Source organism: Saccostrea cucullata, unplaced genomic scaffold, assembly GCF_032062105.1.
Source record: "Saccostrea cucullata isolate Sc308-1 unplaced genomic scaffold, CSIRO_AGI_Scuc_v1 ctg558, whole genome shotgun sequence".
NCBI lineage: Eukaryota > Metazoa > Mollusca > Bivalvia > Ostreida > Ostreidae > Saccostrea > Saccostrea cuccullata.
Genome location: NW_026920386.1, coordinates 63,351 through 90,954, shown reverse-complemented (window position 1 = coordinate 90,954; position 27,604 = coordinate 63,351). Strand labels below are relative to the sequence as shown.

Genomic DNA, 27,604 nt, shown 5'->3' with positions numbered 1-27,604 from the left:
TACCTCAATTTAAAAGTGAGACAAAAAATTCTTTTCTTCTTTTGTTAGCTAAAGAAATGTATTCTACGCGAGAAAAAAATTAATTGTTGAGAAAGTTGTGATTCTCACGTTCAAATTTTAAAAATCTGTTGGCAACCGGTTTCCTTCTTCAAGTAATATGCACTTAACTTGCGTTTGGGAAAGTGTTGCATTTTGTTGTTCGGTTTGTAAACATTTCAATGGCTTCCTGTTTCGACATGAAAAGCTAAACAAGATTTCCTCATTTGTACATGTAGTAGAGAATTTTGTTTAAGATATCCTCCATGATCCAGATTTCTTTCATAATACCAGCGCCACTTGGAAGTGTCCAACAAAAAATTAATTATCAAATAGATGGCTCTTTAAGTCTTATTTGAAGCAGATCTTTAAGTGGTTTTCATGCACACTTCTGCATTTTAATTGCCGAGACACAGTGTGTGCATCTCATGTGATCCTCTTATTTGCAGACATTAGAGATGGGAATTTAAAATCCATACTAGGGCTGTTCTACAGCTTGTCACGCTACCAGCAGCAGCAGAAGGCTAAACTACGACAGGGACAGGAACCAGCTAAGGCCCAACCAGGGGAGAGCACTCCAGACAACCACCACCTCACTCAGCAAGGCAGACACACACCCCAGCTCAATGGAGGCGAATCCCTATCTAGGTGGGTATATAGTACAGAGGAATCATTAATATTTTTGGGGGGGGGGGTGTAGATTCTTGGAATTATACAGATTCTTGGGGACATCATTTTTTTATACTGACTGATTCCTTCAGAATTGAATGTACGAAATACAGTGGACCTTCAGTTAATCCGGAAGCTTCAGTGTCCGGATGATTTTTCATCAGAACAGAATTTTTAAAAGTCATTTTGTCTTGTTTAACTGGTAATTCAGATATCCGGACGCTTCACATATCTGAACAAATTAACTAGGAACCAAAGCGTTCGGATAAACTAGGCTCCACTGTAATTTCTGTTTATTTATATGCATGTGAACTTTTATGTGCAGGTAAATTTTGCACACTTAGTGTACATCATAAAGTACATACTTATCCAAATTAGATATGGAATTGTTTTCTTTGAGAAAGGCAGTTGGATTGGCTGGCAGTGATGAATTTATTTGGTCACCTGTCCAAAGGTCACTTGGGCTGACCCCTTTATAGCCTGGACAAAGCAGGGGAGGGGAACTAATCCCCCCTCCCACTGTTATCCCCTGACTCTTGAATTAACATTTAATTGGTTCCCTGATTAATCCTTTAACCTATGTCCTGCTATAAAACCTAGCACTAATGGTTATGTCAATCAAACTTCCCAGCATCAAGAGAAAGAAGAAATTCCCTGCTAAATCCTTATAGCTTGTTAATGACCAAAATTTAATTCATTTGCAGAACTTTAGGGTTTTCTTCGGCATTTCTAGTTAGCGCCCTGATTTGAAGCCTTCTTCCTGACCTATTGTTCATTGACTTCTCCAAGACAATTTCTTTGTCTTCAATTTCAGTGAAACAGGGGTATAAAATTTGAGGAAGCCTCTTGCATATGAATAATGTAACTAATGGATGTATCTGGTGGGAGAGATAGTGGGCTTGTTTGACCAGCTTCTGAGAAATCACTGACCTTTTCTGTGAGCCATATATCTGATTGCTAGAGATACAAGGAAATGATCTTTATTGGTGCCAAAAACCTCTAGATGGTTGTGTTTCTCTTAAGTGTGAACTTTCTCTTTGAAATTTGACTTTGTTTTCACAACTTTCTGGAGTCTTTGAAGAGATCAGAGAAGGTAAGGAGAGATGAATGTTGTAAAAAGGTTCTTGGTGCATCTCTTTTGGCCAAAATCATCGAGAAAACATGCTCGTTCAAAAGATTTTAGAAAACTTGAAAACTTTGATTTTCACGAAATTTCTCACTGTTTGAATGGTACCAGTGTATACATTTCTCTGTCTGCAGCTGTTCATGGTTGCTGTAAAGTGTTCATCGTGTAAGACACTAGAAACAACTCAGGCAGGTGAAGTGAAAAGTTGTGTTTCCAAAAGTGATCCTTCTGTTTACAAAAAACCAGAAAAGATAATGTCTATAATTTGCATTTAGTTGTGTATATCTTATCTGTGCGTAAGATCTGATTGAGAGTTAGAGTGCTTTGTTTTTGAAAAGGGATTATTTTTAGGCCTTTTTGCTTACACAAATACTTAATTCAATTGCTCTTGCACTTACACTTGCTCTGTAGAAGAAAGTTTTTTTTTCTGCGATGGAGAACAGGAGAGGACCTAGATGATTTCCATCAACTTCCTGTTTTTGTCCTTGACCTTTGTTTTACTTCCTGGTTGGGGTTACTTCCTGTGTTTTGACTGTGAGGCTGTGACCTTTGTGTTGGGTCGTAATTCAGATCTGGGTTTGTTGTTGTTGATACAGGATGGTAAACAAATTGGACTAGCCACGAGTCCAAGCTTTTCAATATACATGCTTCCTGATATTTTGCAAAAATATTCTTCCGGCAACAAAAAAAAAAATTATTGATTAGACAAAGATTTTATTCCTGTATACTCAAAAATAAATCAAGTGCCATCTAATGCGGACACTTCTGACCTTGTCCTTTTTTTAGGGACATATGTTATTATTAATTTAGCTGTTTGTAATGGTAAGTGATGGGTTTGATTTCAAAACAGAAAAATGCTCTTCTGTTTATGATAGATTTATCATTTATTTGCTCTTTCTATAAGGACACAAATTATGTGTATATAATTTTGATGTGATTTTCATTTTAAAGGGATTTACACCAAATCGTGGAACTGCATGATTTTTGAATTCAATTTGTAAATGTATTGTAGGTTACCATCTCCATTTAACAAGGGGAGTAAATGTCCAACAATAACCAACCCTTCCAGTAAAGAAAGTGGGTCACACAGTAATTCCAACCTCAACAACGCCCGCAGTAGTCGCTCAACTCCAACCTCAAGTGATAGAAATAAAGCTCAACTCAACCAGCAGAACAACAATGTCACCTCAGGTAAAGTCAAGTTGATTTCAAGTCATTTTCAGCATTACTCAAGTCAGCACTCAGAATAATGTCACCTTGGGTAAATTCAAGTTAATTTCAAGTCAATTTCAAGTTGATCAAAATGCCATTTAGCTCTTAAAATAGTATTTGGGCTAATATCTAGTAGAAATGAAGCTTTGCTAATTGGCTATATATACATGTATGCATAGTTTTCAAATTGATATCAAAATCTAGCTCAAAATGAAGTTGCATGTTTTAATGCAGTTTAATTAAGCCTTCAGACAACATTAAGATGGTGTGTAGGATAATTAAAGAAAAAGATGCCTACAAAGGAAGAATAGGGGGCAACAGTTGTAGTATTGTAATTATCAATTTGTTGTATATATATAGATGTAAAATCAGGTCATTGCCAATGATGCTTTAAGCTGCCAACTAGAGCAAAAATTTTTTTCATTATTTCATTAAATCCTAAATATTTGTAAAATCATCTTGTGACTGATTAAATTTGAAAGTCTAGACAGAGTTCCTGTTCTTGACAAGATGTGACATAATACATGGTACAGGATACTAAATATGCTCTTGATATAGGAACTGTTTTATAAAATCATTAAATTATACAAAACCTGAATTACATAATCTTACACAAACCAGTCAAGGTGCATATGTTCTAAGTATAAACTTGGTAATATAAATACATTATATTGAGGGTATTAAAAAAAATCAAGGTGAAAGAAAAAATGGAACTGCAAGTCTCCAGATTTTAAGGTAGCACAAAGATGAAGTGCATAGGATATATTCTACCATGTAGGTTTAAAGTCTTTTATAGGAAGTTTAAAGCAATAAATCAAAATGATTCTATCAGTTTGACTTAAAACTATTTTCACTGGGGAATTATCAAATAATTCACAGGTAATTATACAACGTTAATGTTGATTAAATAGATTTAAAACTCAACTGAATGTCATCTCAAATCGTCAGAACATGAAACCATTATATATCCAAGGTGAAAACATAATGCATCATTTGGTAAAAAGGGGTTTTATAAAGTGCTAGGTTTCTCTCAGATTTGCAATAAACAAAGATTTCATCAATTTTTTTCGCACACTTTCTATAAATAAGTGTATAGTGTCACATGAAATAATTTTAAAATTAATTGTAGGATATAGAATTTTTTTTCTTAAATGGCTGTAAAACAAAACCTCATTATTGCTTCAGGCAAAGCATGTTCTGAATATGAAGTTTGTTAAATTGTTTTCTGCATGAAAATGTTTAATCAAAAAGAGATATTGTTCTGTGCTTAAAGGCATAGTTTTCATTCAATCAGATGATGGCAATTTGATTTTTGTTAAGATTTGCAGTTAAATTAATGAACTCTTCATAATTTCTCTGTGTTAATTTGACCTTTGTTTACTAGGAAGAATTTTGTCCCCTTGATAAAAGATTACTCAGAAATCAAACAGTGTAGTTTTTATGATGTCATAAAGGCTTCTCTTTGCACAAAATTGTCCTTTGACATTTTTACTTGTCTGGGAGAACATTAACAAAAGTGGAAAAAGTAAATGATGTAATTGTGTTTTCATCGAAGTGTGAAGCCAGGACCCATTTCAATTAACTGGTATTAATCATACGCACTCTCTAATATGGAAGTGTCCTCAGAGAAATTTTTATTTTGAGACTGTGAGCCGATATACTGCGATGTGTTTCCGTCAAAATAATCTCTTTAGATTGGCTTTGTTGATCGGTATTAGGTAAGGAATTTGGACCCTCAGTGGGTGTCAACACTTGTTATTATTAAACCCTCTTCCCCTGCTGATCAGGGACTTTGTCATACCCCTCCATCAAAAACATTTAAACTCCAGGAATAATTATACGCTTCCATCATTTCTCAATGCTTAAATGGACAAAAAGTCAATTTTCTTTGTATACTGGGAACCTACATGTCAGTAGATTTTTCCACCCTTGTAGACACAAAAAGTGATTGGGGCTTTAATGCCGTGAATGGATTTTTGATTTTCTTGTGTATAATTTATATTGTGTTTTATATGTACCTGTGTCCTCTGTAGAAGTGATGGGCTTGTTCGATTTGCTGTATAACAGGTGCTCTTTGAGGAGGGTATAGATTTTGGGTGCACTTGATTGATCCCCAGTCTAAGGACCCCAGATATTGGATCACATGCTCTTTATCCATACAAAGGAATACTAGATGAATTTTGTTGATAAACTTTTATGAACAGGGCACTGTCTAAATTCAGATGGAAATCAATGTTGTGTTTATTTTGGAAAACAAAGAAACACCTCTTTAATGGATGCAGGCTCACTGGAATACAAATTGTTGTGAAGGACTGTGATTTATAGGAAGGAAATTGGATCTTTTTATGTCAGATGAACTTTTGTTTTCCATGACCAGGGCAAGTATTTTATCAGTGGGGTAAGAGAGAGAAAAAGAGAAATAGAGAGAGAGAGAAATCAAGACAGTTGTGTTAGAGTAGACAGACACAGGACAGATGGACCCTCTATTTGTTGCTATGAGAAAATTTATCACTGTCTCAATGGCCATCATAGGAGAAGAATGTTAATGCAACAGTCTTAAGATAACATTTTTCATTATCAGGCATACAATGCTATCGTAAATAATTCCAAGATTTAATAAATGGGGGTAACAAAATTCCAACAAGGTAACAGTGGTATACAACTTAATCAGAAGTGGTACTATGTCCACATGCTTGGGAATTAATGTTGATTCGCAATGTAGATAAAAATATCAGACTTTAATGGTTTAATAATGTGTAGCTCTATGAATTTTTGAGTGCCTGGGCCCCCATTGTTTGTCCTGGGCTATATGGATTCTAATGGTCACTGGTCAACTAATAATCTGTAGTGTATTTGTAGAGGGTATTTGATGTTCTGACTGTGCAGGGTATTTATATGAGAGGACTTCCAAACTGTCTTTGTTTCGAGTATGAACTTAATGAACTTTGGTTTGAACCAATTTTAAAAATCTACCTTTCACAAATGTAATGTGTTTGACTTCTGAAATGTATGGATAGGAGTTTTAAATTACTATTGAGTGTTGTGAGTTAATTGTAATAAACATTTGCAAATGAACAAGGGAAAAAAATCAAATTACCATGTGTGAAATAAACCTTCATTTGAACTTCATTTGAAAGTTCAAGAGGTAAGTAGCAGGCAAGGAAGATGTTTCTATAATTTTGAAACAGTAAAATGAAGTGCCCAGAAAAGATGATTTTGTTTCGTTATAAATGTTATATATATGTTATATCTGTTAAGTTTGAAAAAATATTTCAAGACTTGAAGAATGAAATATAACTACTGTAAGCATCAAATCATTATTTATAAGCATGCTTGCTATATAAGTGTGTTTTAATGTATCCCCCCCCTTTATACCAGTGAGATTATACTTACTATAGGCATCTATTTTAACAATCATTTTCACTCAGTTCACAATTCACTCTGAGAACATTTTTTTAACTATGAAGTGTCATGTGCATTATTATAGTTATTAGCTGTGATGACTATCATTTTTAATGTCCTCAAATTATACTTAAAATAACATTGATAGATGCTTGAACCCAGCTCTTAACATCTTTTGACCTTTGTGCATCAGTGTCTTACGTAGAACAAAGTTGTTTAGCTGGAATATGATGGATGGGGAAATTTTGTTTATATTAATGTGATGTGGATAAAAGAGGTCATCTTGGTTTGCCGACTTACGCTATAAAAATTAGTAGGAATAGTATTTTTGGTAGAAGGAAATTTATAATGGTGTTGAGCATTTATATAGGGAATAATGCTGAAATATATTGGTAAGTTATAGCATGACTACTCCAAAATTTTTTTTTTTACATTAAGGTAGACATGTATCAGTTTATGTTTTTATTTTTCCCTGAGGTTAGAATGACCCAAACAAAACTTGGTACTTTAATTCCCTGATCCATTACTGTCTCTGTCCTGCTGGGTCCATGAATGGAAGACATTAAGACAGATACACAGATGTTTCTACTGGCAAATTCCTGCTAATTCTTCTAAATACAGAGAGCTTAGATCTTTAACAGTATGGGGTGATTAGAAACTGAATTTGAGCTGAATAGCAAAGTCGGGGAGCTTCAGAATAGAAAGGCCAGGCTGGCAGAGATTGTTCTCTTTGGAAATGGTTGGAGTCAAACATTGTGGGAAGTAAAAAGTACGCATGTGAGTTAAGGCTACATATGGAAATTTCTATACAAAATATCTAATTAAATTCTAATTGCTCTACCTACCGAAAAAATGCTAAGACTTGTTTTCTAATACATTCTTGGTACCCACGACATGCGATAGCCAGTACACATTATGACGTCAAACATTGTGAGATGTTTATACAAACATCAACAAAATCGCTTCAAGCCTATTTCTTTGTTTTACAGAGGTATTAAAATACAGGATATTCCAAGGATTTAAGATATTGCTGCACTAATGTCGGCAGTGCAAATGATAGCAAAAAATTCAGTGTCCAGGGTAAGGTTCCTGCATAGGATTTGTGCAGCAATTTTAGTATTCACTTTAATATTATACATTGATTATTTTAATTTAGATAGGATAGGCCCTTGCGCCGACGTGATTTTGTTTATATGATTTATTACCTTGAATGGGAGAGAACAATGACGTCATAATATGACGTCATAATGTGCACTTGCATTAATAAATTGTGGGTACTGAGTATGTATCAGAAAATCAATTTGAACCATATATATAAATTAGCCATTAATATAAAAATATCAATATTTAGCCTTAACTCACTTGATATTGGAAATAGCTAAATATAAGATTTAGGCTTTACAACAATATTAGTGTAAAAATGGGTGGAGATCATTGATGTTAAACCTTTGAGCTGTTCCAAGTCCATCAAATCTGGGATAAAAATATTCTGTAATTAATCCCTTTCACTATATATAGCTGCAGGAAGGATCAGGAAAGATAACCATGTATATATTTATAGTAGATATCACAAGGTGTAGGTTAATGGTCATTTAGGTGGTTTAATCTTCCCCTGTCCTTTCCTTTGGTGGTGTTATCTTTATCCTTTTATCAGTTAATCCACCCCAGGTAATTGCTATGTGAATCTACAAAGTTTATTTAATTTTCCATTAGGTTACATGATCATTACACTAGGGTAAATAAACTTGTTTGAGTTTGTGACTATACTGTGATGGGGGATCATTGGAGGGTTTATGATTGGGAATTGACAGATGTAATGCATGGTGAGTAGTTGTATATATGTTTATGGTACATGATCAAGAAAGATGACTGACTTTTATAGAGGGAAAGGAATTTAGTATGTTTACATGGATATTGTAAACATTTGTATAAATGTTTTGATAATCAGGTATTGAAATTCAAAATTATATATGAGTTATTTTGAAAAATAAAATTTAAATTCAAAAGAATGGGGGGGAGGGGCTAAATGCTGGGAGGACAGTGCTTAGTCAGCAGTTAATAATGCAGAACAATTAATCAAGTGTAAGGTTAAAAGTATGGGACTTTGGCCTTGAATTCTTTTCACTATTGGATGAAAGTCAAAGGTACATTGCAGTTGGGTCATGTTAACTTTTAGCAACACCTGGCCTTATTCATGTAAAAAGCCAAAGGTCAAAGCCAGCTGTGGGTTTTATTACACCTGATAATCATCTTTTATGAAAGTTAACAGCTTTGGAAGCAAAAGATTTTAATCTTGTTTGGGGTCTTTTAATTGCAGCTGTTTGTTTGCCCACATAAGTACTAACAACTTTGCACCTGAACAGGTAAACATGGCCCATTGTTGACCTGTTATCAAACATCAAAGGAGGAGAAAAAGACATTCCTTATCTGCTAGAAGCCAGAGTTAATTTGGGTTTTATCACATGTTTTTACCTAGATACCTGATATTCAATAATACCCAGATCCACCCCTTTTGTCAGGAAATGACCATGAAAAAATGTCAAAAATAAATTCATTATCAGAATCATTGGTTCAAGACAGCTAGTGCAAGGCTAGAGAATTAATCTGCGATGTACTTTGATGCATTCTTGAACCTTATGATCTGAAAACCATAGTAAACTTTTCCTATGTGAAAGGGAAGGTGAAGCATTTGAAAGATGGATCATATATTGAAAGTTTAAAAGATTTGTGGTCAACTTATCCCCTAGCTGCACCTTTTGATGATCAGAGGGTTTTATGGATTATGTTTGAATAGGGATCAGTTATGCCAAGTTTCAAGGTTTTTTGGTGAAATGGAACTTTTGATTGATTTCAAGTGACTGTGTACACTTTAAGCACATTGAATTACTGGAAGGAATGGCATTTCAAATGTTTGCTCTTTCAGGTAACTTTTTTGTACACTTTATAATGCTGTTATTATAAGAGATTTCAAAATTATCCAAGATATTCAAATCCCTATCAAAATTCCATTTTACTGCACTTTTAGACATTTATTACAAAATGTTTAAAGGGGGATAACTCTACAATGGTAATTTTATTTGTTTACATATACAAAATAAACATCAAGGAAAACAGTCATGCTTGCACTTATAAATTTCCTTGTAAAAGATGCCACTGCAAGGCAGATGTTGACACAAACAATTTGCATCCTTCCAAAGGAACAAATAAATGCCTGTAAAGTCTAGGACATTTCTATTTGCCAAACTATTATACAGGTTTTAAAAGATCCCCCCTAAATCTGTTGATAGCCATCTTATCTGGTGTATAGACTGGATTGATTTCTGCTTGATGTATGTACAAGGGATTGATAGCTGGCCTATTGTTTCTTGTGTAGCAAAGCCAAGATGTATTGATTATAACGACAAAAAGACAAAAATATTTTTGTTGTACCCCCCAGTTAATGAACGGTAAGCAAAATGTTTTTTATCTTGTAAATCAGTTGATTGAAAATAAATCTGTGGATTTTTTCTACAGAATTTGATACTCAGGTTTTTAATTTTTTGATTTGTAAAACAAGTTTTTCTTTTATAAGTTGGTCAAAGTATCCAATTGAAGTAATATTTTTACAGAATCTATATTGCCAGGTGGTCATTTCAAGAGTGTTATATAATATATCCTTAATCATTACAAAATATTTTGTACATTGAATTCAAAGGATAATATTGAATTTGATTGGGGACCAAAGTGTTTGAAAAATTTAATTTCGTTGCATTTCTTATAAAAGATATTGGCAATATGCATGCCTTTCAATAGTTTCTTAAAGATAGAAAAATATTTCTGCATGTAACAGTGGAATTCAAAAGCTCTATATTTGGAACAAAGGAGTTAGGAAGTGAAAATTAATTTTGTTCTTGAGATTGTCAGAGGAATTTTAGCTGTGATATTGTCTCACTTGTCAGTTATAGGATATATATACAGTATTGATAACGTGAATGGGAAAGAAAGGGTCGAGTCATGCCCACTTACTCCCAAAAGAAAATAGATCATCCAGAAATGGCAAAATACTACAAATATACAACTGTAAACACAGCTATCATGATTTGTGTTTTCATTCATGTAATGTATTAATGATTTAGCAGCTAGGAAAGTTTTTTCAAATTGTGAGGTTTTTGAGGAAAATAGAAAATATAGCTACCATGTCTTGGATAAATTCAGGATTGCAACATGCACATGTATATTCTCCATATTTTGGTAAGTTGCCATTGATATATTTTTTTGAAAATGTATATTGTATTGGGTATAGACCCTAAGGAAATAATCATATAGAATTAGGAGAGACATTAGATTTTTAGGCCCATTTTTAGTTTCAAAAAAAAATTGTAGGGATCAGAGAATTGCAAGTCTCAGGCTTCTAAGGTTACTGGGGTTTTGTCAACTGTCGCTGTGTGACATGGAAATTGCTCCGTTGCCGCAGAAAAAAAGAACTTTGTGGCAGCTTAAGTCGACAATTGTATTTGTCTACCTGTTTAAATCAGGTGTCAAGTTCTGATCATGTTTATCTATTTTGGATGTACAAGTATTAAATCATGTAAAAGAGATGGTTATAGGAATATAATGTATGTCAAAATGATTAATGAAATTTGGTTAAAAATTTGAAATATTTTTTTTTGAACACAGATTATAAAAATGCAATTAAATGAACTGTCATTTATTTATTTATAAGTTCACAATAGAAGTGGTTTCCATTCAATTGAACAGCATAATTTCTACTATGTCGTGGGAAGGAAACTGAAAGTTACGGAAATACAGAGTAATATTACATAACGGGTCAAGATTTCCTAAACATCAGGATTACACAGACTTTGCACTTGGAAAACATCAAAGACTTTTGGGATATATTTTTAAACCCATTATATCTATCGAAAAAAATATTTCCTCATTACAATTGCAAAACACTTACAACCGAAATTTGTAACTGGATATATTTAGGAAACATTCTCGGAATACTAATCTTTTGACGTGCATTGTTTCTGTGAAATCGACACTGGTATATGTAGTTTCCATATATAATCTCCATTCATGTCCCTCCATTTCTCATTTTCACACTTCAGAGGACCCCGGTGTAAGGTGACACCTGGGTCATACTTTCTCTGTGTGTTGTGTTTCTTGATATACATTTAACCTGGATTGTGGGCGAGAATTTCATCACCTTGTGTGGCTCAAATAGCTGATGCATTAATTTTATGTGGACTTCTTTATAAGATTTTAATGAGTTAAATTTTTATCTTGCATTTTGTGCCTTGGTCGTCTTATTTATTGCACATTATGACAATTAATTCAGTTGCTAAATGTTTGATTTACTTTAAATGGGAAGTCAATGGGAACTGAAAAAAATCATCTACCGTTTTCCTCACTGAACTTAAAACTTTGTCAGTATATACACAGTGGGAATATACCCATTCCTATGTAACTATGATATATAATTTTTTTCCATTTATTTCTGGTGCCATGTGTGTAACTTTTGATCATTTTTCTGTCAAAAGGTGATATATTTTTCATAACTACTCGTTAGTTTCTGCTAATCATCTGTCATAATTACGCACTGATATGGAAACTCCCTTCAACCCTAATTACGAGTGATTACGTAGAGTTTTAGGTAATGTTGCATCCTCTACCTGACTAGCCTAGGTACCCCTAAATTGTGTATTGGTGAAAAAAAAATCATGTGTTGTACCCAGATGGTCATGAAAAGTTAATGTCCTAGTAATAGGGATTTTGGTTCGTGGAGTGAAATCTTTATCATAATGTTTGTGTGGGTCGTGTGTTTTGATACTGGAAAAGATGTTAGTACTTGTACTTATGTGGTTTCAAGCAATTAATATGACATCGCTGTGTTGTACCAGATCTATTGATTTGTAAGTTTTTTTTTCCTTATTCTAGATTTATTTTGTTGATAGGAAAAAAAACATGAATATACATATAAAAAGACTTGGAATGAAATCAACTTTTTTTACGGAATAGGAAATAGAGTTTTGTAAATTTAAATGTAGAAAATTGACCTTCTCAATTAAAACCTTAAATAGAAATAGGAACTTGCATTTTAGTTGAGCAGTTATGATGGTTTGTTGACAGAATATATAATTTTTAAATCAGGTAAATAATATCCTGCCAAATAACCCAGGGCCGTGCAGTGTATATAATTATTAATGAGGTGCGAACTCCCATTTTTTATCGCTACCTGTGTTTTGTAAGGTCTATCTCTTTGTTGTGGTTTACGAGGAGTCTCCCTCGTGAGTCAAAGTTTCCGCGGCTTTGTTTTGATGTTGATTTTATCAAATCTCAAGCAGGAAAGAAGACAATCCGTAAATAATAAAAATCTCCATCTCTAAAGAGCTTTGTGGGGAGAAAAAAAGAAAGGAGTAGGTCCCAGTGGTCTTTAAATTGACCAGAAATTATGAAGTCTAGACTTACGGAGTATGTGGATAAATGATATTTTGGCCGCCCACTATGACCCACTATGACCGCTATGGGAATTTGGTCTCAATTATGTATTTTTTATCATAAAGATCAAACGAGAAATTTTTAACATCCCCAACTCAACCTTCTGCACTGGTGTGTGTGGAAAAAACTCAAGTAGGCTATCAAGTGTCCCAAGGTATTGTTAGGTTACTGTGAAATATACTTAAATATGGCCATTGTTAAATGATGTGTCATTATGTTTCTTTACAATCAGTCTCGTGGGACTCGGTTAACTTAGCTTTTATAGGCTCAACAGTTCAACATGGAGAGGTGCTGGCATTAATTGAATTTTAAACGCTCAGCTTAAATTTTTATTTTTTTTTATGCTTTATTGTAACAAAAATTGTGCTGTATAAGGAGTTTTAATCGTTTTAAAGATGCCATCACGTTTACGACAGCCAGGTATGCAATGCCGTTTTATTCCACATTTTAAGGAATTTTTTTTGTTTATATTTTACCTCTGTATCAGGTAGTAATTTGTTCAGATTTGTACCAAATTTTATACTGTATGTTTTGTTCAAAAATTTGTGATGGGTCTCTCATGTAATTATATTTGTGTATTTTAATTTTGTCCTTTTTCAGCCTTACATACATGCTAAATACTATTTAAATAAAGGCTCTCGTAAATTGCTGAAAATTTTGAGGTAGTCTGACCGCTAAGAGTACAATTTTTACCATTATTAATTGCTATAGCATAATATAGGTCAAATCTTTAACCTTCATTTGCTTGGTATTCCAATTAAGAGCACCATGAAAATATTTATTAATATACATAAGCCATAAATATCAAAGCATATATTTAAAACCGCAGAAAGTCATGTGACAAATGCAAAACGAGGAAAAGAGAAATATTAGCAGAGACATAGAGAGCCACTTAGTAGAGAACCCAACACTTACATTTTCTGTCCTAGATAAACCAAGTGGAACTAAAACACACTGACATACAGAATTAGGACGACTAATTGGGAATAAGACAATTCTAGAACTTGAGAGGATTATTTTATGTGACTAATTAAGGTTTCTGTTAAGCCCCAAAAAATGGATGATTTGGAAGTTCTGGAGAATTTAAATGATGAGGTGTTTCTGAGTTCTGATGAGGAGTCTGACTCAGGTGATAATGGCAGGAGAGTGTGTGCATGTATCAAGAGGGATAACTCGACTGATCATTATCTGTTACATAATTGTTGTGAAAAGTTTTTGTGTCTGCCAGAAAAGTTAATCCTCAACTGAGCTTTAAATTTGAACAGGATGTTCAAACTCTGATTAGTGAAAATGCTTTATTACATCCTTTTTGATTTAGGTTATGTATAAATGTAGTTTATCAAATTTTTATTTCTTTTTCAGGTTCCTCATTTATAAGTGCCAAAAATAACGTCAATAACAACCCTGTGCCCTCAGCTTCACAACGGGCCACCTCTCCCGGCTCATCAGCTACCTCAGGAATCCCTATCCCGGGGGGTCGGAGTTTGGCACACCCCCGCTCTGGTGACAAGTCAGGAGGGAGAGTGGTGAGTACCGGTAGCACCACCTCCACAAGTTCTTCAGCCTCGGGCAAAAGTACCTCACAGAAGGCGCCGGCCACCACTAACAAAAACTCTATGTTGGACAAATTCAAATTTTTCAACTCCAAAGACAAATCAAAGACTAAGAGTAGTTTACCCAAAAGTGCCTCTAAACAGAGCACAACTAGCACAGGAAGTACCTGTTCCAGTAGCGACCGGGACTCCCGGGCGAGTGACCGGCAATCGTCGGCCAGCGCTCGGAGCTCGAGTTCTACAGACCCTGGGACATGTGGTAGCAGTACACCTTCAAATGACTCTGGGAGTCCCAAACTCCCTCCTAAAACCAAATCCCTCAGTAAGGGGGGATTCAGTGGGAGGGAGAAGGGAGGGAGTATTCTTACTGCTGAGGATGTGTCTTCAAAACATAGGGGATCCCCTTCCCCTACCCCAACATCACATTCATCAACTTTACCTGCAAGTAACAAGAAAAGTAGTGCTAAAAGTGACAAACATGACAAGTCTGGACAAAAAAGTTCTAAAATCGGAACCTTAATTCCAAAGTCTTCTTCATCATCATCGGGAGGAAAGTCCAAGTCACCATCATCAGCTCCATCTAGCGGTATTCCAACCCCCTCAAGTAGCATTCCAAAACCATCATCTTCTGGTAACAAAAGTGTAAAGAGTAGCAAAGAGGACTTAAAGAGTAGTAAAGAGGAAAAAAGTAAATCCAGAAACTCCAATTCATCAGGAAGTGCTCAAAAACTCAATGTGCCATTACCAGCGACTCCTACTAGCAATATTCCATCAGTTAGATCTATGCAAAGTCATCCCTCTCAAATTCCTGGATGTGCCACACTGCCCTCATCATCATCTCATAACAATAGCCATTTACAACATGGCTTACATCAGAGCAAGGAACACTCTGACCAATCAAAATCAAGGGACCATCACTCTCACTCAAAGACACTTGATCCCAGAATGCAACATCAGGAGAAGTCGAGGTATACAGAAGTCGAGTACACAGATGGAAGGTTAGAGCGAGTGGGTGAGGGCCATAGTTCAAAACCCAGTCAGCTGCCACTGAACAACAAGAGGCTGCCAGCCCCACTTAACTCCAACACACAACACCATGAAACAGGTCTCCACAATAATGCACAGAGCGTAGCCAGAAACAGTGGTAGCAGTGCTGCTGCAGAGTCAAATCATATTATATCTGCCTCCTCTCAAACAATTAATGTTGTCAAGCCTACCTGTTCGGTAGCCACCCCCTCAAACGTGTTAACAAAGTCAGACGGAAACACACAAACAAATCTCTCGGTGCTGAATAGGGCTCTCCCTCCACCCCTGCCAAAAACGGAGCCCCCTCCTCGCAGTGTCCCCAGGGATAATAGCAATCAGAGTATAGACAGTAATAGTGCATCAACGTCTGCTTCTGGACATAATAGTGACTCTACCCCATCTTCGTCCAGTAATAGTGGTAAAAGTGGACATAGCCATTCCTCCAGTGAAAGTGTTATTTATAAACCTTCTAGTGGTGAAGAGTTTTCTGGTTCAGAAAAAGGAAGTGCTACAAATTCACCACATTTAGGATTAAAAGTGTTACATTCTCAGTTGAACAAGACGGCCAATAATGTGGCCATAGTGCAGCCAAGACATGGTGAAAAGGTGGAGACCACATTTGATACCGAAGTGAGGACTGAAAAAGTGATTAAAGATTCTAAGGAAACCACAGTCACTACAAAGGAGACAACTTTCTCGGAGAAAACCACAACATTTGTCGACGATGAAGGTGAGAAACTGGACATCAAGCCTATGGCTCCCATTACACGTGCAATGTCCTATGGATCATCCGGATTGCTCCGGGGGTACGGATCACCAGGCAACAAACTCCCAGTGCTAAACTACCACAATCCAGGCTACGCAACCCCAACCCCAGCTTACTTTGCGAGTACCAGCAGATTGGGTGTCAATCGACCGTTAATTGATCATGGGAAATTCTACTCCGGACCGATCCGGAAAGTACCCTCTAGTGGACAAAACAGTGGATTCGATACGGATTACAGTTCGGACTATGACACTTACGATTATATGTCGGGTTACATGTCGGACGGCGACATTCTGAAGAACCAGGGTAAGATGGAGGATATGACCAGTGGGTACCTCAGTGAGGGTGGGGCGTCTCTCTACGCCAGGCGCCTACAACAGAGGTTCAGGGAGGGGATGCAGGCTGTCAAGGAATGCATGCAGAAAAGCAGTGGCCTGCTGGACGATGACAGGTAAGAAATTTAACATTGAAATATAATCCTGAATATTCATGAGTGCTTTTTAGACACAGGTTAACCACTCACTTTAATATCATTTTAGAATGATGTAGGCATTTTCATTGCAGAAAGAAATTTTTGTAATATTTCAATAAACTGAAAGTTTAAACTTTCAATATTTCTTTGATCAGTAAAAACTTACTACCAGTTTGACAAATTTGGCCTTTCAGAAGTTTTTCAGTCAAAAAATATTTCATATGATTTCTAAGATAACCATTTCATTTGCTCATCAAGTGACACAATTTGTGCTCTCTCCCATACATCCTCTACCAGACCACTATCTATTCACCAAGTTGTTTTGCTCATTTCTTTGTATGTTAGAAAAAAATTAATTATAAGAAAAGGAAACAATTTAGCTCTCCTATAGTTATGAAGTTTATAAAAATGTGTTACGTATAATGATTGAAAGAGTTATGATACACACAAAAATATCTGCTGTCATTATAATTTATAATAATGATATAATCTTGGCAAAAATACATTTTACATCAAAAAATTATTCAGAGATTAAGAAATGGAAACAAAGCTGCTCCTGAAGTTATGAAGTTTATAAAATGTGAAATGTTTTAGATTGAAAGAGTTATAATACACGTAAAAATATTCAATTTTTGCTGTCACTATAATTCATAATAATTATATAATCACTCTATAATGAATAAAAAAATCAAAACAAATCAAAATATTTTACATCCAATATTAAGAGAGAAATGGAGAAATATATATTTATCTGAATTTGATGAAATGAATTAAGAATTCTCTAAATGAAATTTTGTAGGCATGCATGAAGACATTTAGGATATTTTTGAAAATGTTAATATATGGACGTGTGTACACGTCATTTTAAAATAAAAACGTACAACAAATCCTTCAGAGTGCAGAGATATTTTAACAAACAAAAAAACTTGTGACAATAGCATTATGAAAGAGAGATATTTACTAATTTTATGTTTATTGTGCTACATTGTAAAGTGCAATATATACTATTATATTAATGTTAAATATTTTTTATCTGATAACTCTTAAAACTTTCATATCATATAACCGACCGCCTTCACTGCATCAAATCAAAGACTCTTAATGTTTCTACAGAGAAGAGAATTTAATTAATTATTGTGTCATCATCAACTCTGATGTTGGTAACATAGCAACCCATAACAAAGGAGATGATTCATTCAATAGGAATTAGTCATTGTCTCTCTCAGGGAGACTTTTGAAGCAGAATAAAAAGAACTGACATCAATAAAACATGTGCAAGATCAAGAATTTTTCTGTGAAATTAGCTGGTTAGGATTGTATGCCAGATGCTCTTGGTGTTGTCTGAAATTTTAGAGTATTTTTGTATTTTTCTTCAATTTTTTCATTGTAATTAACTAAATACTAGGATTTCACTCCCACATATAAATAATAAGCATTATAAGTATGGAATGCCGAAAATAGCAGTACAGATGAATGCTACTTTTTTTACTGGTAAATGTAATGCAAGGACAGGTAAACTTATCCTCCATTAAAACTCTCCAATTTGTATTGCCCAGAAAAAGGAAACAGTTATATTAAACTAATAAACAGTTATATTAAACTAATGCTGTACATTTTCTAATAAATATTTTTTTTATGTAACAAAGACTTGTTTTAAATGGGACAGAAGAGGGTCCTGCATTTCAAAGAAAGACAGATGGATATCTTCACTGGCGGATCCAGAAATCTTGAAAAGGTTGGGGGACCATTTTGGGGTTATGATAGCAGTCCACAGACACACCATAAAAAATTAAATCATGTATATTTTGGACACAAATGGGGGGGGGCTCTAAATCCGCCAGTGATCTTAGAGCCAACATACCTAATTCCTGCCAGTCTATCACTGTGACCCCCTACCCCCTTTCTGCAACTTTTAACTTAATTCTGGGGTTGGTTTTTTTTTTGGGGGGGGGGGGGGGCATAAAAATTAAGAAGAAAAATTTCCAAATTTTCTTAATTTTTCATATTGTCTAGCCCTGTGAATAGTTCATTAATTCCATTATCTCTTTTCCATCCTGTCATGGTGTCGTCTGTCTACAACACAGATCTTCAGACTGAAACAGAACCCTAGCTGTCTATTTCCCTAATGTTAAGAAGTCTTAAGAGTGTTTTAACCCATTATAAATAGCATGTCCAGCACACAAATCAGGAATCTGCAATTGATGGAGTAAATGCTCACCCCAAGTTCTTGGAATGGTACCAGATATCTTGAGTTAATTCCTTGAGAGTTGATCAAGTTCATTTGTTCTGTGGTGCCACTTTTGCTTGAATTTGTTTGGAATTATTCAGTTTTAGTTTAGACTATGTGATTATTCCATTTATATTGTGTTTCGGGCATGGATGTTTTCATGAGAATTCTAGGAAAACATTTGATGGCATTACCATGGAGTTGAGTTGGACATTTTGAAGTGGACAAAATTTGCTGCATAATTTCATGGTTATTGCCAACAATTTCTTTCTCACTCAATGCATAATAGAAAGTGAGATATAGGAAAAAAAATCAGAAGTAAGAAGCCAATGCGATCATTTTCAGTCTGTTGATGTTAAGGATTTAGATCTGTGAAATGAGCTGCTAATTACCCCTGCTCTGCAGCTTCTCTCAAAGATACAGCTAGTTTGGTAAGCAACACAATGTTTACACAGTATTAAAAGTCACTGATAAACTGTTGAGAGAATATTCTATTTCTTCTTCAGCCAGTAAAGTGAAATGCAACATAAGTGTATCTTAATTACATCCTACCTAATTAATTTGCAACTAATAATTTTTCAAGATATATAAATTGATAGTATTAGACAAAAAAAAAAATCTAAAAATATATCATGGATGAATCCACTACCTTTCCACTGCACAATGCTAGCTAAATCAATGTAAGTCATATTTCATGAATAGACTTTGGAATTTAGAATCGGTACACTCTTATTGGAGGATAATTGGTTACTGTTTGCATGCATTCTTCCAGATGAAATGACCTGGCTTGAAACCAAACCAAGACTAGACTAAAATCAAAACTTTATGCTGTTAATGTTTTTAAATGTCTGTATATATGCATTATATAAAAAATATATGATCATTTAATGAAATTTACAATAAGATAATTCAATGAAGATTTGGCCATCAAAGCAGAATGCTGGAGGATACATCTGGTAGTAAGGTTCCCTGGAATGTTGGGAAACAATTAAACATGAAAGTTGTGCAGCCTGATTTGTTAAACACCCCCCCTAGTTTGTTCAGAAAGTGAGATTTGCTGAGGTTTATTGTTAGAGGAGGGAGAAATTCTCTTTAATGTCTACCTTCTGCTCAGGAGGAATTTGATGAGCAGATGTAAACAGCTATCTGTAGAGACAAACAGAATCTTCACAGCTTTTCTGCTGGGATCCCTGAGGCCAGACCAAGGAGATCTTAGTTTCTCGGACCTAATGATTTTTTTCTTCCTCTTTTTTTATGCTCTGACATCTCCAAGAAAATTTTGTAATTAATGTATATCCCAAAGAATCGTTTGTTGGGATTTGTGTTATGTTTTGGTCCTACAATCATATTGGACAAAAGTATTCTTATCTTATTAGATTTTGATCTCAAACAAATGAAAACCTCCTTGATCTTTTGTTTTCCCTTTGCCCTGTTTGCTGTGTTTGTATCCCTGTTCTTTTTATCGTAATTTGGCTGGGGGCCATCTCTCTGGTCATCACTTCAGTTTAATTGTGAGTAGATTCTTTGCCAGATTCCGTGGCATACCATTTAGGTTGATGGCTTCAGAATCGTTAATAGAAAGGTGTGTTTGGCAGTTTCTAGTTAAGAACCATGAATGTAAATATTGGAACTCTGATTATGGCCTTCTCTTTATAAAATGTGGATCAGAATCTAAGAATATGAAGAATTAAAGAAAACATGATTCAGATACTAAGTGTGTAATTGGTATAAAACAAAAAAATAAAGAAAATTATGTAAGAAAAATTTTTGGATATGTATGAATTACAATAATTTAAAATGGTGAAAACAGTATGGAACAGTAAAGAAATGCTCTTGACCTATAAATTCTAGAAATGGTCGAAAGGCCAAAAAAAATGATTTATTGTTGGGAAATTGACTTCTTTATCAATAATGGGAAGTGTTTTTCTCAGTAAAATACAGTTTATATGAAGAAAAATGGTGCCAGTCGCAAATCTCAGCAGGATTCTCGGACCTTTTTTAGCACAGATAATTGATTGCTATGAAATAACATCATTGATCGCCTAAGAATTTACCAATAAATAAGTCTGCGATTGGGATTTGCTTCTTTTTCTTGATTGATGTAAAAATCGCAGCTTCTCTTTGAGTTGCTTATGTGTCCGAGACCCCGACAGAAAGACAATTCCCCCAGTATGACTCATGCTCATCAATCAAGTCTGTTAAATTATAAAAAAGGATGAAAAATTACGCAACATTTTCTTAAGGAAGATCATGAGTTAAAGGAGGTGATATATGTTTTGTCCAAAGATGCGGAAGTTGGCAATATTAGGCATTTATCATTTTTACAAGGGTCATTTTTGGTCTCCTTATATTTCCAGTTTTCAGACCTAAATAAGCATCTTATGTAAGAGCTGTTTAAAACAATATTTTTGGAGACTTGGATTCAGGAAGGGTCTAGCTTTATTAAATTGTAATAAAGTTTGAAAATGTATCTATGCAGTTTTAAAATTATAATAACCAGAAAACAAACAAAAAAAAAAAGATTTTAGGGTTACTCCTAGTTCTCCCCTGATCTAAGATGTTTAAATATTTTTTTCCGAAATTTATTGAGGTGATTTAGTATTTTGTAAAAACCTTTGAGCATGCAGAAATTCATGTGAAAGACAGGAAATATAATTAGTTTATTCTTGAAATGGTTATAGAAACTGCAATAGTAAATTGGTAGCTTACGAGGGAAAAATCAGCAATTTCATCTTTTTTTTTCAAGAATGTTAAGCAGATTTCAATTGCCATGTAGTGAAGTTTTTTTTCAGAAATCAATGTGCCAGTGCGCCAAGTTGTGTTAAAATAAAAACAAAACATGGATTACATGCGATAGCTCAGAGGGTTTAAAGATAATTTTTTGAAATAATTGATGGATAATGCATTTTGCCTTTTGGTCAAAATGATTTGAATCAATATTTGTGGTGAAACACACATCAGAATGGTAAATTATTGATACATTGGGATTTTCAAAAAAAGAAGATATTGTTCAGATGCAGGAATTGGGGAGAAAAAGGGAATAATCTGAGGAGTAAACATCCTTTTATTTGAAGTGAATTATTCCCTTAATGATTGGAAAAAACGCTACTTGCATAGCAGCTTCGAATCCTATTGATTGCGGATAGAGCAACATCATTTTAGCCACTACGAAAGAATAAGACTGTATCGTTGGACAGCTTGAGTTGTATTGTGTGTCACCTTTGGAATTTTTTAAAGAGGGGGAGGATATAGATGCATATATTTTCCCCTCTCTTGGGAGAGTTAAGAAATAAGAAACTATTGGACATTTTAGTTATTTTGGTTCATAAGTTGGAATGATATTTTAATTAGATTCAGAGTAAAGGAATCTGTTAATTACTGTAAATTTGGATTTTCTTATAAGGTTGACTCCCGTAGTGTAAATTAATCTGGGGCTCTATGTGATCAATATTGGAATGAACAATGAGGCTGTGTTACTGGGGAGCTTACGAGTAAAACACATTTAAAAAAAATCAACACGAGTTTTCATCGGAGCTCAGATTCTTGCTGGATTTAAAACTGCGAGTGGAGTGGATTAATTACTTCGAATTGAGGATGCTCTAACAGTGAAAATTCAAAATACCACTTGGTTTTACATTCACAGAGTGTCAATGAAGGGTAAAAAAAAAATCAATGAGTGAAAATGATACAGAGACTTTGTAATGATAATGGAGCATTGAGTGTATATGACTGAGGATCATATGCTTGTAATTTTATTTTTTATTTTTTTTTTTGAGATTGAACATTTGTGATCTCAGAAAGGAGAGAGAGTCATAGTTTGCACGTGTTTTGTGACACAGTTGGTCTCAAAAGCCAAGGATGAGTGCAATTTGGTTTAACTCTTGAGAACGCTTGATGCATGGCAAGGTAATAGCATTTTCACCTGCATATGTAAGGAGCTTGGGGAAAACAAAAAAAAGCATGCGAAGAGTCTGGCCAATGTGTTTTGTGATATAATTGATTTTGAGAGGTTCACAGACAGTATCGGCACATAGTCATGTTCCTTTGTGTGTGAACAATCAGAAGCATCATGAGAACAAACGGAGCCTTCCTCAGAACCTCCTTTGATTCCCCGCGGCGCACTCACGGACATCCGCAGACGTCGAGTCCCGTTCCCAGCGGTGAGGGGGCTGCAGTAAACAGCCAGGGACAAGCCACCCAAGAGAAATCTCGGACAGTGTCCAGAGCAACCCAGGAGGGTCAAGTAGTTTCCCAGGTCAGGACCAATGCCCAGTTGTTGACCCAGACCTGTCCAGAGAGGTCAGTTCAAGACCAAGTGGCCAAACCTAAAATTCCAAGCCAACAGCCAGCCCAGGGGCCAGGGCCAAAGAAAATACAAACCAAGGCTATCATTGAGCATCAGAGTATTAGAAATAGACCACTTCCAGCCATTCCCACCGAGGAAAGTGATGAAAACAAGAATTTGACCCAGAAGACTGCTAGCCCCGCAAAGAGAACTGAGGGACTCTGTCTGGTCAAGCCTCATCAGAACATTCTGACCAAGGCTGAACTTCAGCAGCATATTCAGTCCCAGCTTAATGTCATATACTGGACTACTTCATCGTCCTCAGGGTAAGTGTACATGTGAACTCTGAATCTCCTATTCTGCTATGCATTTAAGGTGGATGGGGCCAATTTTTAATGTCCTCTTGCAAAAATGCTCCCAGGTGAAAAGGTTTAGATTGAATAACTTGTGGCTTATAAGGATATATGTTGAAGTACTAATGGGTAATATGCATTTAATGGTCATTGCTGAAAGTCGATGAATAATGTTGAAGTAGATGTCAATGGGCATACATGTTGTTCATGTATTAGCACTATTATAAGCAGTGCATCGGTTGGCATTCACGCAAGTAGTGATAATTGGTTGTGACCTTTCAGCTGGACATGTATCAGTGTTTTTGATACTGCACAAAATGTTTACTTACAACTCCAGGGCTTAATTGATCTTCCATGTTCTGAAGAAAGAAACAGGTAGGCTCTTGAAATCTCTCTTTGATTTGTCAAGTACAAGATGGTGGGCTCTATTTAATTAAGTGCTTGTTTTAATGAGCATATAGTCATCAAACAGTCATTAAATATTGAACATTTATTCTCAGCTATGCGTGGCAAAACAAATTTGATGGGTGAAAAAAGTGCAAAAATGATTGGCTCCTTTGAAGATAATTGAATATATCTCTTGATATCTCGTTAACTAACATCTCTGTTGTTTGTGTTTTGAGATTCCTGAATTATACGGTTGACTTGAGGTAATTTTTGGTGCATCATTATGTCACATGGTAAATCAATTTTCCAGTCAGGATGATGGTTCTAAGTTGGAAAGTAAAATGGAAAACATATGACTCATCCATTTCATTAATATACCGGTACTTGGGTATGGGAAAAATTGTTGTACTCTCAGTGTTATTACATGTTGTCTACCCTGATAGCTGGAATTTGTCCACCCATTATTATCAATAATGAAGGATTTAACTAAATCTGTCAATATTTCACAAAAAAAATGGCCTGATCAAATCAAATATGATCAGTGTGGCGAGGGTCACAAATCTAGAGCAAAAAAATATGGATGGCTTTAGCCTCTCCTGCTAAGATATCGATTCCAGCTCTAAGCTGCTTGATATTTTTGTCTTGGTTGCATGTTGGTAAAAAGTTAATTTGCTCTTCTTGCAATATTCTGTGATATATGGGTGTCTGGGTGCCAGAATTATCCCGATTTAATTTCCGTATATTTGGGTGCATGTCAGACATGCAGGGGTAGATTTGGTTTATGGCATAGTGACACATCTGCAAAGCAAGAATAAATTTCATCAGTAAATTTGGTAATTTTCTTCTTCTCAGCATTTCTGCGTAATATTACATTGAAGAGCAGTTAAATTTGACTCACCATGTTAATGAAAGAAAAAAATACATGTACAGTTTATTCAGTGCCCCCTTTGTCTGGTAAAGTTCAGCTTCAATGGAAGACCAACTGGGATCTTTAGTGAGTCAGAACAATTAAAGTCCTGTAGTCCTCTGTATGTATATTTTTTTTGTTTTTTGAGCTGAAGTTCTTAAGTGAGTTTTGCTGATCAAAATTTGCTGTCTGTCATAATGTTGTAATATAGTTGTCTTAAACTTTTCAAATTTTCATAACCTTCAGACAAATTTCAACCAAACTTGACACAAACTGTCCTTAGGTCAAAGGTAAACGAAGGACCACGCCATCTTCCAAGATGAGTTTTATGAGAAACATAGTGAAAATTGAGTAGGTACAATCATGACCCATAAGGGTAGGACCAAAGTATGTTATCTAAGTTTAACATAGAGTTATATAGGGGAGGGGGGGGGGGGGTTCTGATGATGGGGAACATAAAGGCCATATAAATAGGTGAGCACTGTGGTCCATGGGCCTCTTAGTTTGTTTTTTCTTCAACAAAAAAGAGTACTGCATGGAGACGGAGAGTACCATGATGCATTGCTGACAACATAGAACAATGGAATAGGTTTCATTCATCATACACAACATCCTGCATCTCTGATGTGAATGTCAAATGCCAAATGCTTGGATGCAATATTTGACAGAACTTCAGAAGCAAACCATGACAGTTGTGTGACATAAGCCTGTATTGCTGACCCCTATCATAAATATTACAAACAATTTACTTAATTGACAATAATGCATTTGACAGACACAAGGCTATTGCATTGCAGCATCTGGAGACTAAGATCTTCTGCTGGAGTTGTCAGAGTGAGGCTTGTCTCCTGCTAGAAGTTGTCATATTGAGGCTGCATGAAAGTAATGCTTGGTTTTGGGTCAGACTGTGTTGGAGATACATTTAGATTTGTCTGTAAGAGTGTCAACACTGGCAGAATCTGCTGAAATTTGACTTTTTCAGATGGAAGAGTATTATGTAAAGCACATGCTTGATGTTTTCAATTTGTGTCCTATGAGAGCTGTTTGAATATTTTAAGTCCATAGTTTTGTTTTCCCTTTATCCTTCAATCATTTAGCTGAAGTTTTACTTGAAACCAGAATTGACACATTGTGATAAATGATTCAATGCAGAAAACAGATTCCTATGTATAGTTTAGACTAAAATTGCTAGTATGCAGTCAAGGCTTAATTGAATTGTATTCTGCCAAACAAAATGGCCACACATTTCTGTAGTGCTCTAAAAAAATCTCTGGATGCTTTGAATTTTCCAGTATTTTCCTACATTCCCTCCATTACAAGTTTTCTTTGTCCAAGGGGAAGTTTGCAAAGTCAGACATGAATGCTGAACATAGTCCCAAGAAGGGGGGTAGGAATGGAAGATTTAAATGACATTACCAGTTTAAAGTCTTGTATTTAATTTAATATTTTAAATCTTCATCTTCATCTACAAAATTAAACTAATTAATTATCCTTGAGCAGGAAGAAAAATTATTTCTTAAAATTCACCTTCAAAGAAATTATTATCAGTTAATTTGTAGGTGGACAAGAATATGTGGGTGTCTTCGTATCTTGAAAACAATGAAAATTACAAAAATCCATAAAAAATCAATGATTTTACAGAAAATTATCTTGACAAGTTCTTGCACATACTTTTTTCTCAAGATATGTTTAGTTCCTTAAAAATGTAAAAAAAAAAAAAAAAAAAAAAAAAAAGTTGCTGTGAATATTTTAGTCAGCTTATTAGTTAATGAATCAAAGCATGCAATGACCAACAGCTCGAAGACATCTACTGTACAGAATTTGACACTTAGCTCAGAACTTCCTGCAGGTATTGATTTATAGAAAAGATGCCAATGTAGGCTCATGTTTGATCCATATATGTATCAATAAGATTTGCTCCTGTTATCCTAGTGAAGCTTAAATGGTCGAGAAAACTTGAGAGCATAAGCAATTATATTGCCTTTAAGCTTTTCAGTCACTCGAATAACCATGAAATAAAAATCATGTCATATATCTTGTTTTTTTGTGTGACATTTTAACATCACAAAGGCTTAATATATGACCTTTACAAGTAAAGTGGGAGGCTTTTTAACCTGTTCTTTTTATGTTGCTTGTTCGGCTATTAATTTGAAATATATTCTTTTAATCTTTTGAAAATCTCTCTGTTGGAGCTGCAAGACAAATTGCAATGAACATATTCCCTCCCACTATGGCCTGAATCACCCCTCCCCCCCCCCCCCCATCATAAAGAAAAACTCCCAACCCACCCCCTACCACCTAGCTCCCAGCCCCATACAGAAATGATACATATGGTAGAGAAGATAATCCTACTCCTTAGGATTTGTGCAAGATCTGTCTCCTTTATTGTCTAACCTTAGACGAGGATGACTCAGACATCACACTCTTATAGAGTATTGATCTTATTCTGTGTTACAGGGTTCTGTATTGCTCTAATTATAGAGCCACCGACAGTAGAGTTATAATGAATCTGCTATATTTATAGCAATCCTGATTATAAAGGTTCATAAATACTCCGTTCACTCAATATACAGAAATGTTGATTTAATGCTCACGATTCTTCAAAATAAATATATTTTATAAATACAATATCAGCTTGTGAGGCAAAATTAACAAAAAGGCATTTCAACTCTAACAAACATATATGCCACTCAGAGTTACCTC

General features: G+C 35.0%; 1 protein-coding gene across 12 annotated transcripts in view; it reads left to right on the top strand.

The window, feature by feature from the left end:
• Positions 1-27,604, top strand: part of LOC134247940 (neuron navigator 3-like) — a 139,918-nt gene that overhangs the window by 74,186 nt on the left and 38,128 nt on the right. For 10 of the 12 annotated variants that reach the window (XM_062730363.1, XM_062730340.1, XM_062730354.1 and 7 more), the window contains exons 5-7: positions 486-684; positions 2,844-3,022; positions 14,288-16,721. In XM_062730363.1, coding sequence (XP_062586347.1) covers positions 486-684; positions 2,844-3,022; positions 14,288-16,721 — 2,812 coding nt within the window. Of the gene's footprint in view, positions 1-485; positions 685-2,843; positions 3,023-13,202; positions 13,346-13,922; positions 14,055-14,287; positions 16,722-27,604 lie in introns of those variants that run through there. The other 2 variants (XM_062730421.1, XM_062730413.1) reach the window with 2 other exon arrangements.